Source organism: Myxine glutinosa, chromosome 2, assembly GCF_964187855.1.
Source record: "Myxine glutinosa chromosome 2, kmMyxGlut1.1, whole genome shotgun sequence".
NCBI lineage: Eukaryota > Metazoa > Chordata > Myxini > Myxiniformes > Myxinidae > Myxine > Myxine glutinosa.
This window is the reverse complement of record NC_136262.1, coordinates 200,460,629-200,487,849: the sequence shown is the minus strand read 5'-3', so window position 1 is coordinate 200,487,849 and position 27,221 is coordinate 200,460,629. Positions and strand designations below refer to the sequence as shown.

At 45.3% G+C, this 27,221-nt stretch overlaps 1 protein-coding gene across 3 annotated transcripts in view; it reads left to right on the top strand.

Moving 5' to 3' along the window:
- Positions 1 to 15,871, top strand: part of LOC137422181 (histone-lysine N-methyltransferase NSD2) — a 103,861-nt gene extending 87,990 nt beyond the window's left edge. For 2 of the 3 annotated variants that reach the window (XM_078772163.1, XM_078772164.1), the window contains exons 11-12: positions 6,670 to 6,800; positions 7,362 to 7,941. In XM_078772163.1, the coding sequence (XP_078628289.1) occupies positions 6,670 to 6,800; positions 7,362 to 7,826 (596 nt within the window). In that variant the 3' untranslated portion in view covers positions 7,827 to 7,941. Of the gene's footprint in view, positions 1 to 6,669; positions 6,801 to 7,361; positions 7,942 to 15,496 lie in introns of those variants that run through there. The other variant, XM_068108942.2, reaches the window with a different exon arrangement.
- The last annotated feature ends 11,350 nt before the right edge of the window (positions 15,872 to 27,221 follow it).

Below are 27,221 nucleotides of genomic sequence, written 5' to 3'. Positions count from 1 at the left end.
TACCAAGTCAGCTAATCGGCTTAGGGCTGAGTGGCAGCAACTGACAAATGTGCCTGTATCCAGAAGGCTAGTCAACCAACGACTGGTTCAAGCAGGCTATCGTGTCAGGCGTCCCCTGAGAAAGCCACGCCTGACCAGACAATACTGCCAGCACTGATTGCAGTGGGCCAGAGAGCACCGTCAATGGCAGCCAGGACACTGGAATCACGTGATCTTCAGTGACGAGTCTAGATTTCTGGTCTGTCGTCAAGATGGCCGCGTCCGAGTGTGCAGACAAGTGCATGAAGCCTACAACAAAGATTGTATAGTGCCAAGAGTCCAAGCTGGAGGTGGTAGGGTGACCGTTTGGGCTGCTTTTCATGCAGGGGGAAAAACTGACCTGGTTGTTCTGAATGGAAACCTGAACCAGTTCAAGTACAGGGCCATTCTGGAAGAAACATTGCTTCCATTTGCTCGTGCAGCCTTTCGAGGAAACTTTGTCTTCCAAGATGACAATGCACGGCCTCATCGTGCTCGCATGATCCAACACTTTCTTGCTGACCGTGGTGTCGAGCATATGGAGTGGCCTGCCATGTCCCCGGATATGAATCTGATAGAGAACTTGTGGGCAGAATTAACGCGTCAAATCGACCACTTGGACCAGCAGCCGACCTCTGTGCGTGAATTGCAGCAGGCTATTGTCACTGCATGGCAAGCGATTCCTGTCCAAACCTTGGCAAATCTCGTGAACAGCATGCCTCAACGTGTACGTGCTCTCCTGAATGCTCGTGGGGGTTACACGAAGTACTGAACTGTAATTTTACTGTCCGTAATCCCAGTCGTAATTTCACTTTTGTTTTAGTTAAAAAAATTTTAAGCTAATGTGCAAAATAAAGAGATACTTCTGGAAAACGTACAGAAGTTTAACACAGTGCTGTCCATGAATTGAGTTCGATATCAGTTTACATCACTTTCAAGGATCAATTTATTTGTTTCGAAATGTCAAATGTGGTTTTTGTTTCTTTTAAAGGTCACATTAACAAAATCTAGAATAATTTCAACATAATTCCAATGAACTTTTGGTTCTAAGACATCTTGAAAAGTAAGTTCACCCCCACAAAAAATATATTCCATATTAAATGCCAAGTCTGTATATATATTGTTGCGAATCTCCCGAAGCCCGTTCCCATTCTGTAACCCACTCTGGTGTGCACTCCTGCACACACTCTGTAACACGCTCTGGTGTGCACTCCTGTACACACTCCTGCATGCACTCTGTAACACACTCCACGCACGCCCTCTCACACCGCACAATGGGCCCATCGCGAACGCCCGGGTCTCGCCTCTGTCCCAAGCGCGCCGAGAACCCGTTCGCGCCATTTTCGCTACTCACCTCGGAGCCCTCCTTTTCCGCCGGCACCTGCAAACTTTTTATTTCATTAGCAAGCTCGGCATCATGGTGCAAATACAAACTTTGTGCGCATTCCATTTCTTCTTTCCGTGACTTATTCACTTTCTCTCCCGTCTCTTCGGCCCCAATTGTTACTTTTTCTTCGACGATCGTCGGCGCCCATGAAATTTTCTTTTCCAACTCGAACTTCGCCGGCACCCCCAAAATTTTCTTTCCCAATTTGACGATCGTCGGCTTCTCTACACCCCGCGTCGCGATTCCCATAGCCCCGGTCAACTTGGCTGCACTCCGCTTTACCTCGCTCTCCATGCGTTCCCCGCACCGCTTCACCTCGTCACATACCACCGCGAACTTCTCGCTCAACATGCGCCCGATCTCCTCCCCTGCCTCTTCCATGTCCCTTCTGTATTCCTCCCTCATCTTTTCCATGTCACACCTCCATTTTCCCTTTTTGACTCTTCTATCTGGGTATCCATTTTGTTTTTCAACCCTTTCATTTCCCGGGTGGATTTGTCCCCCAATTCTTTCATTTGACCACCCATTTTGTTTTCCAACCCCACCATGTCACACCTTGATTTGATTAGTTCGGTGTCCATCCAAGTAGTCATTTTATTCTCTCACATCTCGCCTCCTCTCCCCTTGTGTCCATTTTTTCACTCATCTTTTTCATTTCTTCCTTTATTTTATTCCTGTCTTCACTCGTCCTGACCATAAGTGCCCTCATTTCTGCCATAAATAATTGCATGTCTTTAAACTCACTTGCACAACGGGTTTGGCCTCCGCCGCCACGTGCGAGGCGCCGCCATTTCCTTTACCTACTGCCGCACCCTCTTCACTTTCCTCCACTACCAACTGTCCCTGTCGGTCCTGGGCTATTCATTCTTCTTTTATTATTCCCACCGGCATTTGACCGCCTTGGCCAGCCATGGTACGAACTAATTTGGTTCTTAAACTAAATTTCGTCCGCTCATAATTTCGAGTGCGTGAAGCGCACTCTAGGTCCAATTATCCCACACTCCCAGACACCAATTTGTTGCGGCCAATTTGTCCAAATTGGTGTCCAAATTTTTTTTTTTTCAGGGTTCAAATCCCACTCCTGACACCAATTTGTTGCGGATCTCCCAAAGCCCGTTCCCATTACAAAGGGGGGGATGAAACCGCTTTTTTCCCCCTGGGTCTTCGTGTCCACGAGGCCGAATCGCCACTTCCGGAGCAAACGTGAAAAGGGGTATCGGGTCAACGTCGCACGTACCTTTAACCCACGCTGCCACGAAAGCGGGGACCGAGCCTCGCACAAACCACGTTTAATCGAGTACGCTCGAACGGTATGCGTACCACGTGACTCGTGCCGTTACTTTTATGGAACCCGATTTGAGCGGTTCTAGTCGTACCATGCGAGGCCAATCAATTGAAGGGACGGGAACGGTCAAATCAGAGGAAGAACACAATTTATTTACACTGTACAATGATCAGGATGAAGGAAAGGGGACACAGAGCAGAAGCTTAATCAATCTTAACTAAATCCCAGACACAGGGCCCACTCATGCACATGGGGAGAAGAAGAGAAGAAGTTAGCGCGCCAAATGCGCTTTGCCGTCGGTCGATCCGGGGCAGCTCGCCCGGCGTGGCTCTCTGGCGGTCACGGCACGTATGCAGGCGAAGGCAGGCAGGAGGAGATCGCGCGTCTGTGGCCCGGCACGGGTCGTCCTCTCGAGCGCGCGATTAATACAGCGCAGGGCACGTGGCACGGGGCAAGTTCGTGTACAATCTCGATAATCGGCAATTCAATGCACTCGTTCTGCGGTGCGTTCTCGTGCGTTCTCAAGCTCAACTCAACTCCACTCACTCTCACAGGGAACTTGAACTCCTCTCATCTCACAGGGAACTGAGGTGGGGGGTGGGGGGGGGGGGCTCGGAGCAGGGTTATATGGCTCCGCCACGGCCCTACTCGAATGTTCCAAACCCCACCTCTCATCGTCGTGGTTAGCCACTCCCCTCGAGCCCTGATTGGCGGCTCGTTGCTTACCGGCTACTCCTCCTGCAGTGCCTCCCTTCGGCCTCGCCAGACTTGTTCAGGCCTGCCACGTGGCATGCTATCGCAAAAAGACCGCCCTACTCACGGGCCTGCTCAACGCAAAACTAAACACAGGAAAGGGCTACGCTCACATTCACGAATAAATAACTGAACTATCGCGAGGCTACATGTTGTGGTGCGTCTACCTACGAGGGGGATTATCCTTTATTCCAAAACCACAACAATATGTGTGTGTATATATATATATGTATATATATATATACAGTGAAACCTTGACTTACGAGTGCACCAACTTACGAGTTTTCCGAGATACGAGCCGTCGCTCGGGCGGTTTATTGCTTTGTGATGCGAGCCGAGATCTGAGTTACGAGCTTACGCCACCCGCCACCAGGTGGGTTCCGGTCACGTGGTTATCTTGCCGTGCAAGCATCTCTGCCGTATATCGCTGCTGCTTTGTTTTCGCATTTTGGTTATTTTGGAGCTTACGCCACCCGCCACCAGGTGGGTTCCGGTCACGTGGTTATCTTGCCGTGCAAGCATCTCTGCCGTATATCGCTGCTGCTTTGTTTTCGCATTTTGGTTATTTTGGAGCTTACGCCACCCGCCACCAGGTGGGTTCCGGTCACGTGGTTATCTTGCCGTGCAAGCAGCTCTGCCGTATATCGCTGCTGCTTTGTTTTCGCATTTTGGTTATTTTGGAAAATTTCTTAGTTTTAACCATGGGTCCTAAGAAATTGAGTGCCAAGGGCAGTACTGAGAAGAAGAAGAGGATGATGTGCTTGGATATAAAACACGCAATCGTCGAACAACATGAGCGAGGTGTGCGTGTTGTCGACTTGGCGAGGCAGTATGATCGTAGTACTTCTACGATATGTACGATTTTGAAGCAGAAGGAGTCGATAAAGGCTATAACGCCAGCCAAGGGCGTTACGATTATTTCAAAGCTCCGGACCTCTATCCATGAAGAGATGGAGAAGTTGTTGTTTGTGTGGTTGACGGAGAAGCAGCTCGCAGGAGATACCGTGACCGAGAGCATCATCTGTGAGAAGGCCCGAGACATTTACGGGGATTTGGTGCAGCAGACTGGGGGAACATCAACGGACGAGGCATCGGAAGAGTCAATCAAAGCCAGTCGGGGATGGTTTGATAATTTTAAGAAGAGGACCGGCATTCACTCCGTCGTCAGGCATGGTGAGGCAGCAAGCTCGGATGTGAAGGCAGCTGAAGATTTTATTATAACTTTTGCCAAACTGATAGAAGCTGAAGGATACATCCCCCAGCAAATTTTCAACTGTGACGAGACAGGGCTCTTCTGGAAAAAGATGCCGAGGAGGATGTATATAACAGCAGAGGAGAAGAGCATGCCAGGCCACAACTTGTTCAGAATGCCGGCGATAGCTCGCCTTCTCTTTGTGGAAGACACGGTAATTTTTTTTTTTTTTTTTTTTGTATACAAGATCGAGGCCCGTGAAAGAGCTAACATTAATCACACAAAAAGACAAACCGACACACAAAACACAAAAAACAAGGGGAGCGGCAGACAATATGGGGAGAGAGGGGGAAGGACACAAACACAACATTTGAGAGCAGGGACATCGGGAGGACTTGGGGGGAGGTGGGAGAGGAATAAAACATATGAACACTGCAAGGACTCTGGGGTGAATTACCGGGGGTAGAAAATATCAAGGTTTTCGATGGGTCATTGATGAGGTCATTTCGATGAGGTCATTGATGAAGACCAAAAATAGCACAGGGCCCAGAACACTACCAGAACACTACACAGATCCTCATTTCGATGAGGTCATTGATGAAGACCAGAAATAGCACAGGGCCCAGAACACTACACAGATCCTTAACATCCAACAACTAATGGGACGCAAACGGGGCGCCCAGTTTAGCGGTACACACATTGATGAATCACCCTGCCTGTGAAACACCGACATGACAGGTTATAGCTGGGTCGGGATTCAAACCCAGGCTGGACAGTTTAGAGTCAAGTGTGCGTACCTCCAGTCCAGGCCATCCTGCCAACTTGTATGCTGCATACAGGTGAAATATAAAGCGCGAGATATTTTTATATATACTGTATATTTAAAAAAAAAATGGTGTGGTTTTTGGCGGGCTGGAACGGATTAATAGCATTTCAATGCATTTTAATGGGGAAATTTAATTTGAGAAACGAGCAAATTGAGTTACGAGCTCCGTCACAGAACGAATTAAACTCGTAAGTCAAGGTTTCACTGTATATATATGTATGTATATATATATATATATATGTTCAGAATCACACAAAAAGACAAATATATATATATATATATATATATACACATATACACGCACACGCACACACACACAGTTGTCCCGAAGAATACATCACACCCAGCATGTACATGAAACGTATACAGTATATATTTCAGGTAAGATGTGCATGATTTAATGTATTATCATATAATGGAATGTGTGATGAGAGTTTTAACTTTCTACTAATGCATTTAATCCTCTGGTGAGGGAAGTTTGGTTGGTGATGTTGCATTGATGGGTTAACTGACTGCCTGGAGGCAACTGAGGTTGTGGATGTACTGAATGGGATATGTGACCGAGGTTGTGGATTTATTGATGTACCATCTATTGATATCGATCCATGACCGAGGTTGAGGATCTACTGATGTACCATATTTTGATGTGGATGCATGACCGAGGTCATGGATCTACTGATGTAACATCTATTGATGTGGATCCATGACCGAGGTTGTGGATCTACTCATGTACCATTTATTGATGTGGATCCATGACCGAGGTTGTGGATTCGCCATGTGGAGAGGTTCTGGGCTGAAAGGGTCGAAACCTTGAAGAACGGTGCCCAGCTGATGATCCATGCAGTCGGGAAACTGGTCAATTGCTTACATGTTAAGGTTATTACTTTAGGTAAGGAAATAGTTTTGAGTTTTGCAATTTAAATAAAATTGAAAATGAGACGTTGTGAAACAAGTTTAAATAACATTATTTACAGCAATCCTTTAAATTATATTAAAGTTTAGGAACACCCAATACTGTATGTGTGTGTGTGCACGTGCGTGTGCGCGATTTGAAGCTGGGCTTCCAAAATAATGAGTTACAAATTCAGATGGAAATGCTACTTATCAAACTGAAGTCGTAAAGAGTTTGCTCATTAACTCACCCAACCAATTATCCACCCTCCCCTCTCTTTTTATGGTGATTCTCTTTTATTCAACTTTTTGTGCAGGTGCTGTACAAATGTCGGACAATTGCAAACCTCTAAAAAAGCGTGGCTTGGCTTCTATGGGCACCTCATGCAGCCCATCTGATGTCGACGAAGATTTAGCTGCCCCTGGCGAGCCTTCATCTGATCCAGAGGTGTGTGTGCGTGTGCTTAGTTTTGTGTTTTTTGTAGATGTTGTGTTTTGTTTTTCTTTGTGTATGTTGTTTTGTCACCTCCGCCACCAAAGGTGGATGGGGGTTATGTTTTCGCCCCTGTCTGACTGTCTGTCTGTCTGTGAGCAGAATATCTCATAAAGTTATGGAAAGATTCAGATGAAATTTGGACAGATTGGGTGTGTGATAAGGATGAATAGATTTGATTCTGGTGATAGTCATGCCTAAGTCACACATAGGCGGATTTGTCGGCGACTACTGGCGACTGGAAAAATCGCCACCACCCGCCGACAATCGTAATGAAACCGTAATGGACGGTCGCCTGTAGTCGTGGTTATCCTCCCCAGGTCGGCTGCAGTCGGCAAGAGCCGCAAAGGGGCCAAATATTTTTTTAAATGTTTAAAAACGGCGCGCTCAGTCGCACTCGAAAAAAATCCGCCATGCTGTCGTGATGGAACCGCCATGCTGTAGTCGGTATCCGTAATAAGAGCGTAAAGCGGCCGCAACCCAGTCGCTCATAGTTTTCCGCAATCGCCCCACCAGCGAGCACGGCAGAGATGCGAATGCCATACGGCCTTCCTGCGGCATCTTCCCGACTATGGGCCGACACTGTTGCGGCTGCATATCGACTACAGAAGAACTGCCACGTCTCCCCTGCGGCTATGGGAGACTGACGACGACAGCAGTAGGACTAGTGGCGGCCGAGTTACGGCCATTGGCGACAGAGATACGACTGCCTGGCGACTGCATTACGACATACCACGATTCCATGGCAAGACAGGATGGTGTGAGGGTCTCCGTGGAGTGAGGTCCTGTGGTGCCGACAAGGATATGGCTTTATTGTTTGGACTTGGGACTTTTGGGAACTTTATTTTTGGGACTTTGGTCCTTTGGAAACTTTATTTATGGGACTTGGGACCAGTGGAAATAATTTGTTGGACTTTATTTCCATTCTCTCTCCCTGCAGAAAAGTTTGATTATTACATTACAATGATACATCTTTATTAACTTTGTTATTGTACATCAAACATCTTTATGCTTCATGACATACATCATTGAAATGAATAAAGTGAAATGTAAAATAGAGAAATAAAGATTTAAAAAGTTGTGTGAATCGTCTCCAATCGCCGGCGGTCTTATTGCAGTCTTGCGGACGTCGGAGTAAACCGCCACCCGGCCCCAATGCAGTCGCCGCGATCCGCCATCGGTCGTAATCTAGCCGCCAGACTGTCGCCACGCTGCCGCCGTGCATCCGCGATGCAGTCGTCGTCGATCTTCAACAGTCGCCATCCCACTCGGGTCGGGGCGTCGTCGCAATGCAGTCGCCTGCAGTCGCCATACTGCCGCCTGACCATATTTGACCGCCCGAAATCGCCAGTGGTCGCCGAAAAATCTTGATCGCCGGCAGTCGCCAAAATATCCGCCTATGTGTGACTTAGGCATCAGGTTCACTATGTTAACAAATATAATTTCGTTCAAATTTTTTGGAGATTAGCAAAACTACATTTTTGGAATATTCAGAGCATGAGGAATCCAAAAATTAATGTTTACATTTACGTAGACACCTTTGCGATAATGACACTCAGGACAGTGATGAAGATAGTCAGGTTCACTATGTTAACAAATATAATTTCTTTCAAAATTTTGGGATTAGCAAACCTGTACATTTTTGGAATCTTCAGAGCATGGAGAATCTGAAAATCAATGTTGGCATTTGCACAGACACCTGCATGGCCGCCATTTTGGATTTTGAAAATGGCCGCCATAAAATACATATTTTGCGCGATCTCGGCTTCTAGTCAACCTAGAGACTTAATTAAATATGCTAATCCTATGTTTTCTGGGTCAAGGAATCCAATAAAGGCCTCAGAATAGTGCTCAGGATTATAGAAAAGCAACAAACAAAGGTAATTGAAAACCATTGTCTTTATATTTGTGATATAACTGAATTACATAATACATGATATTGCAAGTCCTTTGAAGTTATAGGTTGTTATAGGAAGTTATAGGTAGTATCAGATTGAACTATAAGTCCTATACACAGGATCTACGAGGTGTATACCGTTCAGGAATATGCTTTTACAGATCTTCATCACTGTCCTGAGTGTCATTTTCGTAAAGGTGTCTACGCAAATGTAAACATTAATTTTTGGATTCCTCATGCTCTGAATATTCCAAAAATGTATAGTTTTGCTAATCTCCAAAAATTTTGAACGAAAAAACATAGTGAACCTGACTATACAGAAAGTCAGAGAGCACTAACAGTGAATGGAGATCTGACTGATTGGTTCAGCAAGACAGTTGGGGTCAGTCAGGGATGTGTGAAATCGCCCCAGCCTTTCAACTTGCTGCTTGAACTTGTAATGCTGCACACAATACATGATATGCTGCAAGGAGTTAACATCCGAGGAAAAGTTATATCAAACCTACGATTCGCAGACGACATTGTCTTGCTAACAGAGGCCGAAGAAGACATGCACATCCTCTTTGATTGTGTTCACAGCAGCAGTAGTGCTCTGGGCATGAAGATCAACATCACAAAAACAGAGAGAGAGACGTCATCAGTAGTCCCCACCCAAATAGAATTAACATCAATATGAACGGCATAGTTTTAAAACAAGCTCAGAAATTTACCTATCTGGAGGGTACCACATCACAGGATGGAACAAGCACTGAAGACATCAAACATAGAATTGGGAAAGCACTGGGAGCATTTCAGCAACTACAAAGTATTTGGATGGCAAAAGTCATCCAACGTGACACCAAAGCTGAACTGTATGGGGTCCTGGTTCTCACAATCTTGGATGTATGGGTCAGAAACCTGGACATTAAAGCAAGACGATGAACATCGACTCCTTGTTTTTGAAATGGTATGCTTCAGAAAAATAATGGGAGTAACTAGGCTGGACAAAATAAGGACTACTATAATAAGGGAAGTCCTCGGAGTAAAACACGATAACAGAGAATATAACACAAAGAAGGCTTGTATTATTTGGGCACATTCAAAGGATACTCCAAAACTGATTTCCAAAAATTCTCATGCAAGGAAGAGTAAATGGCACCAGACTAAGAGGAAGGCCACCAAAAAGGTTGATTAGCTGCATTAAGGCAGATTGCAGGGCCAGACAAGTAGCGTCAATGGCCGTCTGTTATAGTTAGATTACCATGCATGCCCACAGCATAAACACTTGAATGGGATTGGCTTTTACATTAACAGCACATTAACGCAAGCAAGCGTTCAATGAAACGCAGTAACCAAGAATAGGAGACATGAAGTTGTAATAAGAAGAATAATTACGTAGATTGTGCAAGTTATAATACAAGTGAGTCAGACATCATTCAGGAGGGCCAACGTTTGGATTTTTTCTTGCCAATTCACCTCACGAGAAAGAATTAATACTTCTAAATATGGGGACCTATGTCCACCAAAGAATGCCGGCAGCCGGGACGCCCTGTTTATGGTCCATCCAAGGAACGGCACACACATTGATGAATCTCTCTGCCTGCGAAACACTGGGATGGCAGTTTATAGCTGGGTTGGGATTCAAACTCGAACTTCTCAGCTTAGAGGCGAATGTGTATGTATATATATATATATATATATATATATATATATATATATATATATATATATATATATATATATATATATATATATATATATATATATATTGTCGCGATCCCGTCTGTGAGATGTGTCCCAGCACGGAATACGGACGTGAATGTCCGGGCTTCAAGTAGTCCACGGAGTGGACAGAGAGAACTCAATAAACACCGTTGTGTTTTAATCGGCCTTCTAGGGGTAAGGCACGATGCTTTATTGGCTCGATCACAAAACCATGAAAGGTAACAAAATGGAATAAACTGCACAAAGCCTGCAGGAACTGTCGGCAACAGACGCTCCAAACAGGACGCAGGTAAGATCACTCGCGGCTCCAATCGACGATCTCCGGGACTCGGAGGGTAACAGGATGGAATTCACCGCACAAGGCCGGCAGGAACGGTCGGCCAGCAGCTCCAACACGAAGCAGGCAATCACTCGCGGTTCCAATCTACGAGATCCGGGAATCACTCGTTCTCTTCCGGAGTTACTCGCTCGTAAAATACCGAACTGTAATCGACCAGCCCAACTCGGCTGTCGTGAGGATTCAAGGAAAGCCCTTTTGAGATTTCCCACTCGGAGCCTTCGAGCCGCGTCCGTTGCACAAGATGGCCACCGCGCTCTCTGGACTCTCCACCAATCACGTGCCGAATCGCCTCCCGATCGCGTGAGGCTCCAAGGAGGCCACGTCACGCGGTGGGCGGGGCACCAAATCTGGGTGAGAACAGGTGGTTTCACCGGTGGTTTCTCACAATATATATATATATATATATATATATATAGTCATAAATAGATAGTCATAAAGCCAGCAGATAAAGGTACTGCCATTGTCATTATGTCGACTACCGATTACGTTGCAGAAGGTAATCGTCAACTACATAGTGATACTTACAAAGAGCTCCCATCCGACCCTACCCTTTTACATCTTGGAGGTTAAAAAGGTAGTCGATTCTATTCGGGTGGATAAAACCATCAAATCTCGCTTGGTTCCGAAAGATCCTCATTGCCCTAACCTTTATTTTCTTCCTAAAATATGCAAGGTAAACAATCCAGGTAGACCAATCGTATCTGGCTGCACATGTCCAACTGTTCTAATATTAAAATTTGTTGACTGTCATTTACGTCCTCTCGTGATGAATCTCTCCTCATACCTCAAGGACACAACCAGTTTTCTGACCCACATCCAAGGATTGAACAGAATATACTCACCTTTCAACTCCCAAACCATTTTAGTCACAGCAGATGTTACATCCCTCTACACTAATATTCCACATTCAGAAGGCCTGTCTGCATGCCGCAAAGCCCTCGATACACGACAAGTCCCAATACCACCTACTCAAGACCTTATGCGCCTATTAGAACTGACACTCAAACTGAATAATTTCCAATTCAACGGACAACATTACATTCAAACTCAAGATACCGCTATGGGTACCCCTGTTGCACCGTCATACGCTAACATCTTCATGGGAATGATAGAGGCCAAGATCAATGCACAACCTCATCACGGCATCTTGGAAAAATCCTGGGTACGTTATATTGATGACATCCAGTTCATCTGGTCAAAATCCCCCCGTAGTCTCACACAATTCCAAAATGAATTAAATTTGATTCATCCGACCATCAAGTTTACATTTGACAGCTCACAGTCTGAAGTTCACTTTCTAGACACATCACTCACGCTTCAAAATAACAGACTCGAAACAGAACTATACACCAAACCAACAGACACTCACTCTTACCTTCTCCCTTCTTCATTTCATCCAAAACATACAATTGCAAGCATACCATACAGTCAAGCACTCAGAGTAAGACGCATTTGCTCAACAAAAATGGCAGAAGAAACTTGTCTCTGCCAATTAGAAACACACTTCATTGCAAGAAACTATTACCCTCACTCTGTGAAAGAAGCAATAACCCGAGCAAAACGCATACCGAGAGCAGACCTTCTGACTTACAAACCCAAACCTGCAACTAACCGTGTCCCACTGGTAACCACCTACTCTGCTACCTCATCCCAATTGCCAAGTATTCTGAATAAGGCCCTTCCTCTCCTCCATCAATCAGAAACACTCGGCACCACATTTCCTCAACCTCCACTAACATCATTTCGACGTGGTCGGACACTCAGGGACCTCTTGGTAAAAGCAAAGCACCCACAGCCCCACAACAAACAAACTAGGATCCCTGGCTTCTATAAATGCACAGCAAAAAAATGTATTATTCACAAGCATTTACTAGAAGGAAACAAATTTTGTAGTTCCAGCACTGGACAAAAATTCCCCATCACCTCCTATATGAACTGCAAATCTACATGGGTCATATACCTAAATCACTTGCCAAAAGTGCAACAAACAATATGTTGGATAAACTGAGAATACACTCTACACACGATTTAATAACACCCGGTCAGAAATCAATAACTTCCACACCAGTCAGGGCAAATCTCTACCTTACACGATACACTTTAATCAACCGGATCACTCTATAAATGACATTCAAATCTCTGCCATTGAATCAATCACAAATCGATCACACACCACGATTCTGAAACGTGAGTCCTTTTGGATACATAAACTTCGGACAAAAATCCCTCATGGCATAAATTTTGATGATTAAAGCATGTTCCTACATCAACCCCATCAAATTGTTAACCGTAACCCATTCATTCATTCATTCATTCATTCATTCACCCATTCATTCATTCTACCTTTATATGTCATTTATATAAATATATTATATGAATATAAATGGGATATTAATATATGCTTGTGTGTTTATGTATGTATGTATCTCTATATTTGTGTATGCACGTGCAGCGGAACTGTAACGCAAACGGTAACTGTAAGGTGCGCTTCACTTCCGTTGAACTTGGGGCTGGTGAGTGAGCTTTGGCGTGACTCTTCCTTTTGTATGCATTTTCTACACATATCACACATCTTACACACATATCACGATACATACTTGACTGATATACATGCCTGCTGTTTTTGTAGACTCAGAAGAAGACCTTTGTTGGTCGAAAGCTTGTCAAATTAAAGATCGAAGTCCTGAAGCTATGTCCGCATCTGATTTAATCTCCCGATTATTTATTCAATGCAAATGAGACGCCCTGCTCGTACTGTGGAGTTTCTACTATCTCTCACAGTTACTACTGTGTTCAAAAAGTATCCGACCTTTATTTTTCGTGCGTAAAAAAAAAGAAGCTAGGGAGGCGTTGATTGGTGCACGTATGTAGGCGATCCTAATGCACACGCGTGAATTTTTTTCCCACCTGCAGAAGCTGTCATTCGACGGCAGACCGCCGATGAGTGAGGACATGTAAGCGAGCGCCGTCGGATTTTCGTTTTTGACAAAATGACGGAAAAATTTGAACAACGCTACTGCATCAAATTTTGTGTAAAGCTTGGCGATTCCCAAGTGGAAACGATCCGCAAGATTCAACACCGTTCATTCCATTATGAAGGAGGATTTGGGCTTCAGGAGAATCTCAGCGAAGTTCGTACCAAAGCTGCTAACGATTGAGCAGAAGCAACTCCGTTTGGAGATCGCACAGGACATGCTGGAGACTGTGAACAGCGATCCCAGCTTCCTCAACACAGTGATCACTGGCGATGAGTCCTGGGTTTATGGGTACGACCCAGAAACCAAGTTGCAGTCATCACAATGGAAGCATCCAACATCCCCGAGGCCAAAAAACACAAAATTTGATGCAGTAGCGTTGTTCAAGTTTTTCCGTCATTTTGTCAAAAACGAAAATCCGACGGCGCTCACTTCATGTCCTCACTCATCGGCGGTCTGCCGTCGAATGACAGCTTCTGCAGGTGGGAAAAAATTCACGCGTGTGCATTAGGATCGCCTACATAAGTGCACCAATCAATGCCTCCCTAGCTTCTTTTTTTTTACGCACGAAAAATAAAGGTCGGATACTTTTTGAACACATTACGTATATATATATATATATATATATATATATATATACATACATACATACATACATACATACATACATACATACATACATACATACATACATACATACATACATACATATATATATACACAAAGAATTAAGTTAAGCACCCCCCCCGTTTTTTTACAACCTCGCACATTACAAGTTTGTTGTCGTCAAAACAGTGTAATATACCCATGATATTGCTATATTTTCTGGAGAAGTGATATTATGGTCACATAAAAACATAACAATCATGCCGTTTTCAATATTTTATTCTGAATAATTTAAGGTGAAATTTTTTGGGAATTTTAGGCATATTTTCACCTCAATTTAAGTATGGAGCTATAGGTCCATCACGGACAGTGTGGATGACGTTTATGTTTTCTAACGTACAGTCATTGTTCTGAGAAGACCTCTAGCGATCTTTGCGTCAATAACGTGTGTAGGACCCACTTGATCGGATCACTGACTCAACCCTACGTCTCATAGACCCTGTAAGCCGTCGTATGCGTTGCTGTGGCAGGTTATTGTCATACCAATCATTATTTGATCTCACATACCTTAGAATATATGCCAATGTATACATATACACAAAGAATATATATTAGGGGGTGCTTACCTTAATTCGTTGTGTAGGGGTGCTTAACTTAATTCTTTGTGTATATATATATATATATATATATATATATATATATATATATATATATATATATATATATATATATATATATATATAGTGTCTAGGCCCTAGGGCGTAGGCCATCCTGCCAGCCCTTGCTTCCCTGTTGTACTGTTGTCTTGATTTGAGATATAAATCTTTTGTGACGCATGCTATTTAATGCTGCAAATATTTTGTCTGCTTGTGTTATTTTATTGATATTGAGTGGGGAGAGCATGCGTGAAATGATGTTCGTGGAAACTGAAAATACTCTTAAAAATAAAAAAGAATTACCGTACTATGAATTTTCTGTTTTCAAAATTTCAGCAGACAATGATGAGTTGTTTTTATGGCCAATTACACATTTCGTCGATTGTTTTTGTTTGGTGACTGCTTATCACAAAGTCTTGTTTTTGCAGAGGTGTGTCATGGTACTTTCAAGTTGATGTGTCCTTGTTCCAAAGGTCTCCATAGGTGCCTTTGACGCAGCATCAACAGAGGTCAATGAGGATACTCATCACGGCAGTCGGCGCATTCGTAGAGATATCTGTCAGGTGCGAATTGTTTGGTGAGAGGGGTGATAGACACATTGAAGCACTGATCCACCATTGGGACATGTGGGTGTATACATGTGGCAACATTTTTGTGCTATTAATTACATCATCACATCTTGATTTTCGAAGAGATTAACTTATAAAATGGGTCATGATGTCTGGATGTCTGTCCATCCGGTCGTCTGTCCGTTAACATTTTGCGACTTTTTTCCTTTTTCTACTCCTCCCTTATCACCTTGCTGACTGTTCTTAAAATTGACACACGAATACAAGACAGTAGCCTGCACAATTGCTCGGGTTTCGATTTCTGATCATGAGGGCTCTGGCTCCGGGGGAGAGAGAGGGGGTTTACCCCCCCCTAAACTTTGGAGCCATCCTCGTCCCTTATTTACCAACCGATTGCTCTGAAGTTCGATGCAGCCCTTCTACTTGATGACTCGCACAATCGCTTATCGCTCAGGCCCTGATTTTTCGATTACAGATCATGGGGTGACCATGTGGGTTTGCCCCCTGAAACTTCAGATCCCTACTTGTCCCTTATTTACCAATGATTGCAGCCCTTCTACTCTGTAGCTTGCACAATCGCTCAGGCTTCGATTTTTCCGATTTCGGAGCAGGAGGCCTCCCAAAGGGATCAGGGTGCTCCCAGGGGGTTCCCCAAATCAGCACAGGTCTGAACTACAACCTCAAGAGATGACCGTCACCCACTCAGGGCTATTTATTTATGACCAGTAAATGCAAATTTTGGGTGTAATTTTCCTGGAAATTTGCATTTGTTACGACAGGCAAAAATACAAAGCAAAACATGTGGGTGTAACACTGATTTAATCATTGGTAACAACAAAAGGAAATATACTCGTGTGTGTGTGTGTGTGTGTGTGTGTGTGTGTGTGTGTGTGTGTGTGTGTGTGTGTGTGTGTGTGTGTGTGTGTGTGTGTGTGTGTGTGTGTGTGTGTGTGTGTGTGTGTGTGTGTGTGTGTGTGTGTGTGTGTGTGTGTGTGTGTGTGTGTGTGTGTGTGTGTATATATACAGTGGAACCTCGACTTACGAGTGCCCCAACTTACGAGTTTTTCGAGATACGAGCCGTCACTCTGGCAGTTTATTGCTTTGAGATGCGAGCCGAGATCCGAGTTACGAGCTTTCGCCACCCGGTCACGTGGTTATCTTGCCGTGCACGTACAGTATCTCTGTCGTAGTATAGCGCTGCATTTTAGTTTTCGCATTTCGGTTATTTTGAGTTTCCGCCGCCAGGTGGGCTCCGGTCACGTGGTTATCTTGACGTGCACGTACAGTATCTCTGTCGTATAGCGCTAATGATATATAACGCCGCCGATAATGATATGATAATTTATGATAATCTATGCAGCACGACGTGGTCCTCACGTCACACAAGGCGCCTTTGCCGGCGCAAAACGGCTCTCTCAGGGTCAAACTCGGTATCGTTTTGAGCGCACGGTTCAGACCTTCAAGAAAAAGTTTATTTTGTAAAAATCGAGCCACGCGTTCAAAAGATATGACCGGTTTTGTTCGCCGGCACGTCGGCGCTCGAATCGAATCGAGTTAAAACGAACACTGCCGTTGTCGGGTCCGTCTGAGACAACCACCGGGCCTAGAACGCTGGGACCGGTCTCGTTGGATAGGCCTGGATCAGATCTCGAAACGCTGGAAGCTGCACCTCTCTGTGATAATCTTGTGGATCATGACAAGAGATCGTGCGACACGTGGTTATCATGCCGTGCAAGTACAGTATCTCTGCCGTCAACTTGTTCAGAGTGCCGGCGATAGCTCGCCTTCTCTTTGTGGAAAACACGGTGAGATCCTTAACATCCAACAACTAATGGGACGCAAACGGGGCGCCCAGTTTAGCGGTACACACATTGATGAATCACCCTGCCTGTGATTCACCCATGACAGGTTATAGCTGGGTCGGGATTCAAACCCAGGCTGGACAGTTTAGACTTTAGAGTCAAGTGTGCGTACCTCCAGTCCAGGCCATCCTGCCAACTTGTATGCTGCATACAGGTGAAATATAAAGCGCGAGATATTTTTATATATACTGTATATTAAAAAAAAAATTGGTGTGGTTTTTGGCGGGCTGGAACGGATTAATAGCATTTCAATGCATTTCAATGGGGAAATTTGATTTGAGATACGAGCAATTTGAGTTACGAGCTCGGTCACGGAACGGATTAAACTCGTAAGTCAAGGTTCCACTGTATATATATATATATATATATATATATATATATATATATATATATATATATATATATATATATATATATATATATATATATATATATATATATATATATATATATATATATATATATATATATATATATATATATATATTTATATATATTTATATATATATAATCTATCTATATAAAGCAGTAAAGTATGTTTGTTTGTTTGTCCTCTTATAACTCGAGAACTACTCATCGCAGAGCAAAACCAAAGGCATATTCGGAATCAGTACGTCTCAGAGCAACTACAGCACACCTTAAAATTTAAAAAACGTCGCGTTTTAAAATTATGACGTCATCAGCGTATTTCGGAACGTTAATTTTTGAACTTCATATTCGGAATCAGTACGTCCCAGAGAAACTACAGCACACCTTAAATGTTAAAAAAAACCTTCGGGTTTTAAAATTATGACGTCGTCAGCGTATTTCGTAACGTTAATTTTTCAACTTTGACGACAATGACTTCCGGGTTCGGAATGCGGGACCAATGCCATTTGACAGGGAATAAAAAATAAATGCGACATTCAATTGACGACAATGACTTCCGACTTGACTCCCCCCTCCCCCTCCCCCTCCCCTCCCCCCTCCACCCTACCCCTCCCCTTCTCCCCTCCCCCTCCCCCTCCCCCCTCTCCCTCCTCCCCCTCCCCTCCCCTCCTCCTCCCCCTCCACTCCCCCCTCCCCTCTCCCCCTCCCCTCCCCCTCCCCTCCCCCCTTGCCCCTCCCCTCCCCCCCTCCCCCTCCCATCCCTCCCCCTCCCCTCTCTTCTCCCCTCTCCTCCTCCCCCCTCCTCCCCTCCTCTTCTCCCCTCCCCCCTCTTCTCCCCTCCCCCCTCTTCTCCCCTCCCCCCTCTTCTCCCCTCCCCCCTCTTCTCCCCTCCCCCCTCTTCTCCCCTCCCCCTCTCCCCTCCCTTCTTCCCTCCCCACCCTTTCCTCCCCTTCCCCCCCATTCCCTTCCCCTTCCCCCTCCTCCTCCCCTCCCCCCTCCCATTCCCCTCCCCTGCCCCTCCACCTCCCCTCCCCCTCCCCCTCCCACTCCCCCCTCTCACTCCCCCTCCCCTCCCCCCTCCCCCTCCCCTCCCCCCTCCTCCTCCTCTCCCCCCTCCCCCTCCTCTCCCCTCCCCCTTGCCCGTCCCCCTCCCATCCCTCCCCTCCCCCTCCCCATCCCCCCCTCTTCTCCTCTCTCCTCCTCCCCGTCCCCGTCCCCCTCCCCCTCCCCATCCCCCCCTCTTCTCCCCTCCCCCCTCTTCTCCCCTCCCCCCTCTTCTCCCCTCCCCCCTCTTCTCCCCTCCCCCCTCTTCTCCCCTCCCCCCTATTCTCCCCTCCCCACCCTCTCCTCCCCTCCCCCCCCCCGTTCCCCTCCCCTCCCCCCCCCCCCCCGTTCTCCTCCCCCTCCCCTTCCTCCTCCCCTCCCTTCCCCCGCCCGGCAATGCCGGGTACTTCTGCTAGTATATATATATATATATTTATATATATATACTAGACGACCCATGACCCGTTGGGTCAGTCAGTTTGAATAGATATGAGAATAGAACTAAAGCGAACGCTGGACATCATCATGGAGATTATTTGGGCCAGCAAGCCATAAGGCTCACCTCTCCAGCGTTCTAAATCACTTATCTGTGACACGTGATTTCGGCCCTTATCTCCGATCACGTTTTTTTTTTTTTTTTTTTTTTTTTTTTTTGAAAAAACACGCGACCCGTGGACTACCACGATTTTGTTGTCAGAGGACACTTCTGATGACGATGTTCTTTGTCGACGATCCTCCATTTACATAAACTCGCACGTTCTCTTTCCTCTTCCCTCGACTGAGCGCCACATACAGCTGACCATGCTGGAAGACCGGTTTCTCCAGGTAGACCAGCACATTCTCCATAGTTTGCCCTTGCGCCTTATGGATCGTCATTGCGAAGCAGGATTGTATGGGGAACTGGCAGCGCTGCAAAGGGATATCCTCAGCTTCCTACAGATTTAGTCGGATCCGAGGGAGCATTACAGTTTCGCCTTCAAACGTTGAACTTATGATCCTCGCAACTATAATATTTCGAAGCATGTCCTCAACAATCATGCGCGTCCCGTTGCAAAGTTTCGGAGGGTCCAAGTTCCGCATCAAAATGATAGGGGATCCTTTTTTGAGCTCGAGGTTGTGCGGCGGCAATCCCGAGACTTCAACGGAATCTAGGAATTCCGTTGGGAAGTGCGTCGCATCAGTACCCTCAGTCACACTGTTGAACGCAGCATACTCCTTGCTAGCACCAGGGAACCTTGTGATGCATCTTGAATTGATGTTTCGCATCATATCGTTGAGGGGCACTAATATAGACCTTGCTGAAAAAACCTCCATCGGATTGGCGAATGATGGATATATGGTATCGATGCACTCATCGAGCCCACTCGCTGTCAGCAGTATATCCTCTGGCAAATCTATCTCATCATCCGCATTTTTCTCGATTCTATCCTCGCCGATGTCGAGCAAAAATCTTGAAAACTTCCCACTTCCGTCGGTCAGTCGCATATTAGTTCTCAAGTGAAACATTCCAAAGCTCTGCCATAAGTAGGACTTCTTTATGCACACATTCTCAACGTCAGCATCACACCCTCTTTTCACCACGGGCAGAAGTTGACGGAAATCACCACAGCATATCGTCAAGATCCCTCCAAAAGGCTCGTCTTTGTCACATACATCACGCAACGTGCGATCCACAGCCTCGAAACTCTCTCTCCTGATCATAGGACACTCATCCCACACGATGAGTTTTGTACTTCGAAAGAGGTCTGCGATAGTGGAATTTTTATCGATGTTGCATACGCCATCTTCCCTCGGTGTCAGAGGGATTTGGAACCTTGAGTGCGCTGTTCTTCCACCAGGCATGAGGGTAGCAGCTATGCCAGATGAGGCCACCGCAAGGGCAACTTCTCCACTCGCTCTCACTTTGAGAATCAGGTTAATAAGAAACGTCTTCCCTGTGCCTCCAGGCACGTCAATGAAAATCATTGATGACTGATTCGTGCGGATGCAACCGCACGCAAAGTCATAGACAACTCTCTGCTCATCATTGAGCAGAAGCTGCCTTTCGTCTACGATTCGCTGTTGTTCCTCCGTGTCGTATTGGAGTTCTCTCAGTAGGTGAATGTTGGCAATCCCTTCATGACGAAGAACAGTCGTTGGAGTCGGCAAGTGAAAATGTGCAACAGTTCTGTTCAACAATTGCAGTTTCTGCTGCAAATACGATAGAGCCAAGTCATGATGGCGCTCGTTGATGGCAATATTGGGATCATTTGCAGATCGTCGATGAGCTAGAAGATAATCTTCAGCCATAGCGTCCTTGAAACGTTCCCATAGATCCAATGGATTGTCGACTTCACTTTGTGTGAGGAGCACAACGAACAAATCCCTCATGGGTCTGGGAAGGCGTGTCCTCTCAGCATCCTCCAGAGTCTCGCGCCAGACAGCGTCTCCTTGCAGCAAACCCATTTCTCTGCAAGCGTCTTTGAATGTGGGTAGAATGACATTATCACACGTTCTCAGGACTTCGAACGAAGTCGGCCCTCTCACGTGGTGGAGGAGTAGTCGGAAATAGTACAGGTCACCAGTACGTGGCGAAACAGTGTAAACTCGTCCCAATATGTCATCCTCAAACATTCCAGGGTTGCCCTCCACCGGTCTGCCCTGTTTTCTTCGTTGCCATCTCTTCTTGGTCCATGTATAGAATCTCGGAACATCCACGTACAACAGTGTCTTAGCGAAATGGTCACGTCTGCAAAGATCCATAAACTCTGTCAACGTGGTTTTGGCCATATTGGGATTATTTCTTTGTTCACGAACGTTCCCAGCAAAAAATACCTGTTGTTCATTTGGCAGATGTACTCCTAAACGGATAACGGCCGGCTTCCTGTCATGGACTGAGAATCCAAGAATGGAGGCAACAGCCTCTGAAGGTCCAATGTATCTACCCGTCAAGTACTCCGTTATCTCGTCGTTTGTGCGCAGTGCATACGTAGCTTGATCGCTACCTTTCATGGCATACTTAATAACATACTTGATCGACTTTATAGAGCAGCATATTTCAACGTTGATGTGGCAATCAAACGTTTTCAGGAGATAGAGATTATGGGGAACAACCCACTGATTTGTAACAGGTCGTCGTTGCCTCCCTTCTTGGTGCCCTTCAAATCCTCCCATTTCTGGGGATCTTCTTCTATATATGGGGTACGAATCGTCTCCGCACCGTGTGTACGGAGCATATGACCGCGGGTATCTATGTCTGCATGCTCCATTCTTCCAGCATCCAGTTGCTGTGGAACAATATGGACCATGGATCATGTGCTTCAACACCAGTCTGTGTCCCTCTGGATCTTCATCGGGATCTGGTATTTCAGCTTGTACAAATCGATCATAGTCTTGTGGTCTCGGCTTTGAAGCTTCATCGAGCCACAGCAAACAGTGTATGTGAGGGAGACCTCGCTTTTGGTACTCCACACACACAACGTGAGCGATACAGTTCCCGAAGAAGCCTTCTGATCCAGTGAGGTATTTAATGAACACCGTTTTCTTCAACTCGAACACTCTCGCAATGAGATCCGGTCTGTCGTTCTCACTTTGGTGAGGAAACAGGTTATTGGAGATTTCAGGCCACTTTGGATTACACGTCATAGTGATGAAGTAGGTCGCGTTACCATATTTTCTTACGTACATCATGGCATCTTGACATCGCTCCATCATATACCTCGGCCCCCCTACAAATGTCGATGACAGTAGTACGCGGCGTCCGATGTTGGACAAATCGTCATTGTCATTGAGAGCATCAGTGAAGCCACTGTATGTAGCAGACCTCAGCGATGCCTGGTTCAGTCTTATAAACGCCAATCTTGTGCCTTCCATTTTGGCTGCCATATCAACAAGATACTTCTGGAACAGACGCCCCCCTCTGAGGTGGTAGTTGAACTCATCCTCGTGGTTCATTATTCGGTAGGAGTAGTATTTCATGGCAGTCAATCTCCTGCCATTGGTCATGTTCATTTCGGGCTGCCATCCGTCATCTCCGAATGGGAAGAAGAGAACATACTGGAGTGCGTCGTAAGAACGGTGCAACTCAGAAATACTTTGCAGCGCTCCTCCTCTTGCTTTCAATACAATGTGACGCGCTGTAGCTTGAGGATCGACAGTATTCTTCACAACGACACCCACTTCATCAGCGATTTGACCATTGAACCTCCTCTCATGTTCACCAGCTGGTCTCCTGTTGGGATCAATAAGAACGAACGCCTCTGGCAAATTGCCTACTTCCTCGCGTGCCATGCGGAACGAGTGAACGTAAGGATTCACTTGTCTCAGCACGGTCTCTAATGCTCCAACTACATCACGGTGAATACCAGCATTGGTGAGTATCCGCATCCTCAACTGTACGCTGTCATGTGGATCTAAGAAATAAATTTGGAGGAATTTCGGTTGTTCATCCGCATTTGGCAAGAAGGAACCGATACGATGATGTATTTGACCCTGAATTATGACCGATGGGCTCCATGCACCATGCCGAGGAGAAACTTGGCTTCCTCCAAATGATGTCATTTGAAATAGACAGTTGTATTGTCTGATGTTCCTGCGGAATTCGTTCGCTGTGGGTCCATCGCCGGCAAACAGATTGTGTAATTGATGGGGTAAAGGTCCCAGATTTCCCAAGGACACCTTTCCATTCGTGCAGCAAAAATGAGCTGTTTCACCTTGGAAAAGAAGCGCTCTACAATGTGGACAAATCTTGTCCATCGCACCGACGTCAGCAGAAGTGAAATTTCTTGCATTCTGCGCGTTTCTCTGCCTTGTCTCAAGAACTTCCCTTATCCTATCTCTTTCTCGCTGCTCCTGAAGACGCTGTGCCGTCTCCTCTGCAGATTCCGCATCTCTCCTCATACGATCTCTTTCTTGCTGCTCTTGATGGCGCTGTGACGTCTCCTCTGCAGAAATCCGCATCCCTTCGCAAGCTGACTCTCTCTCGTTCCTCCTGAAGACGCTGCGCTCTCACCTCCTCCGTCTCAGCACTCCTTCTCATCCTTGCCCTTTGTCTTTGCAGCTGAAGGCGCTGTGACCTTTGCTCAGGCGTTTCAGCATGTCGTCTCTTCCTTTGGCTTTCTCGTTGCTGCTGAAGACGTCGTGATCTCCCATCGTCTGTTTCAGCACCCCTCGGAGATACTGCTTCCGCACGAGAACTTGAAGGAATGTTGCTATTCGCGTCCATAGACGTGAGGTGTGATTCGTTGTCCGCGTCCGTAGCGCCGTCGGAGGGTTGATACGACATTCTTCTGCAAATAGTATTGTTTTTGTGCTATCGTTTTGCCGATCATCAAATGACAAATAAATTACATTGTGACAATTAAAGATTTCAAATAAACCTATTTAAAGTGTATGCGCATATAAATAAATAAAAAAAATCGAAGAAATATCTCTCGGTAATTTCCTGAAACATTTTACTTCCGGGTAATAATGTTGAATGAAATAACGAAGATATATACTGTATGCCTGTTATTTTAGGCGGTGTATTTTCGCATATCAACGTGGCGCGATTTTTAAAATATATCTCTGCAATTTCCCGTGTGTGCGTGAATGTTCTCAATTATTTCTTTTACCGAGTCTAAAACCATCGATAAAAATGAAATCAGATGGAAGTGGTAATAATAAAAAAAATCGAAGAAATATCTCTCGGTAATTTCCTGAAACATATTTTTGCCGATCATCAAATGACAAATAAATTACATTGTGAAAATTAAAGATTTCAAATAAACCTATTTAAAGTGTATGCGCATATAAATAATAAAAAAAATCGAAGAAATATCTCTCGGTAATTTCCTGAAACATATTTTACTTCCGGGTAATAATGTTGAATGAAATAACGAAGATATATACTGTATGCCTGTTATTTTAGGCGGTGTATTTTCGTATATCAACGTGGCGCGATTTTCTTCCCGTTTTTTTTCAACCGAGTCTAAAACTATGTTAGCAACTGTGAAAAATGAAACGATATATCGAATTTGATTTGAAATAAAGCTGGGAGAGAGAGCAAGACACCACGGGCCTACAATACAGGCCTCAAAGCTATGCGAGTTAATAAAATGGTGGATATTAGTACTCTCTCAAAGGGGTAAGCCACGCCCCCGGACCGATGTTACACACAAACACGCAAGATTTCAATTTTATAATTATATAGATATATATATATAACTATATACGTATATATATATATAATTATATAACTATATATATATCTATATTATAATAGCCGTAGATGATTCTGTCTGTCTGTCTGTCTATCTGTCTGTTGGGTGTCTGTCCGGGGTGTGGCTTACTCGGTTTGTAGAGTAGCTCCACCCATAGCTCCACCCTTTCTGGGAGAGGCTTCATATAATTATAAACAAATATCCACCATTTTATTAACTCGCATAGAGGCCAAGTCAAAGCCCGGATCTAAATACCATGAAGATGTTTTGGGGGGATTTGAAACGAGCTGTGCATGCAAGAAACCCCTCAAACATCGCACAGCTGAAAGAATTCTGCATGGAGGAGTGGACAAAAATTTCTCCCAGTCGATGTCAGACTGCTAGACAGTTATAAAAAACGCCGACTTGAGGTTGTTTCTGCCAAGGGGGCAATACCACCTATTAGAGCCAAGGGTGTACTTACTTTTTCCACATGCGAAATTTGCATTTATGTTTATTTAAATAATACAATGGACGACAAAATGTAAATGTTTCATGATATTTGTTATATTATATCACCATTATCTATCAATATTGTTGAAATGAAGATCAAATAGCTGTATGTTGAAATATGTTGAAAAAGTCAAAACTTTACACAGGGTGTACTTTTTTCTTTTTTTTTGTATGCTGAATTGAGGCTCATGAAAGAGCTAACATTTACTTCACGAACAAATCAACCAGACAAACAAAATATATAAAAAGAGGGAGCGGAAGACAAGATGGGGAGAGAAGGGGAAGCACACAAACACAACATTTGAGAGCAGGGAGATGTGTGGAAGGGAGAGGGCTTGGGGGGAGGAGGCGTGGGAAGGGGGGGGGGGGGGAGGGAGAAGTATAAAACACAAGGACACCAAGGACTTCCAGGACAGAAGTTGGTATTTCAAAAAAGTGGAATTGGGGTGAAATTAGCAGGGGTAGAAAAGATCAAGGTTTTGGATGGGGGAAGATAAGAGATGGTGGTGAACAGCTGTTTTAAAGACCTGGAGGGTGGAGTGGGATTGAAGAGAGTGAGGGAGTTTGTTCCAGAGGCGGGAGAAAAGAGGAGTGAAGGTGAGCAGAGAGTCTTGATTTTGGCAGTTTGACCATAAGAGGGTTGCAGGCAGATCTTGTGCGACCTGTAGGAATATTTGTGGGACAGAGCCCAGAGAGAGCTGGGGGGGGGGGGGGGGCAAGGCCAGAGAGGAGTCGGTAGAAGATGGAAAGACCACCAACCTGCCTGCGGTGAGTGAGTGAGAGGCCCTTGGAGTTAGCTTCATCGTGGGAGATTCCAATGATTCTGAATGCTTTGGTTTCAACAGCGTGAAGACGAGCTAGGTGTGAGGCAGGAGCACCAGCCCAGAGGGGAGAGCAGTATTCCATTGAGCTGCGGATGAAAGCCTTGTATGTGGTGAGGAGCTCAGGTGTGCCAAGGAAGGACTTCGCACGACGGAGGATGCCCAGTCGGCGACTGGCTTTGGAGGCCAGATTTGAAATGTGGTTATTTTGAAATGTCGTACTTACTTTTTCACGTGACTGTATATATATATATTGTTGCGGATCTCCGACGTCGGCTCTCCCCTTATCAAGAGGGGGTTAATCCCCTTGTCCTCTTATCTGGCTGATGCGACCCTGGAAGTTATAACGTTCCTTCCGGTCGGTGGTAAATAGGGTTGTTGGTCGAATTTTAGTCCTATTACCTAATTACTACCACCGACCGTGAAGCAAGGGAATAACTCCCGCCCGAATCACGGATATTGTTGGAATATTGCCGAGCGGATAGCAATCCGCGACCCGAGCTGTTAACAATGGCTCACCCCATTATAGCGGTTCCGATCGTGCCACGTTTACCCAATGGAGAAAAGACTAGGACGATCGGATTAAGGAGAAACCAGAAAGAACAGGGCAATTTATTACAAATGTACAAAGAAGAAGAGGAAACGAAAGAATGTACAAGAAAGAAAAAGGAAGGAAAAGTACACAGGGCAGCCTTAGACAGTCTTACTCTATTCCCTGGACACGGGCCCGATCGCTCTCAGATTCGGTCTCAGACTCCAGACTCACACGGAGATGCAGATGGTAGGGTGGAAGGTCTGGCGATGGTGTCCAGGCTCCAGTCCAGCTCCGGTCCAGCAGACGAAACCCGGCAGGCAGCTCTCC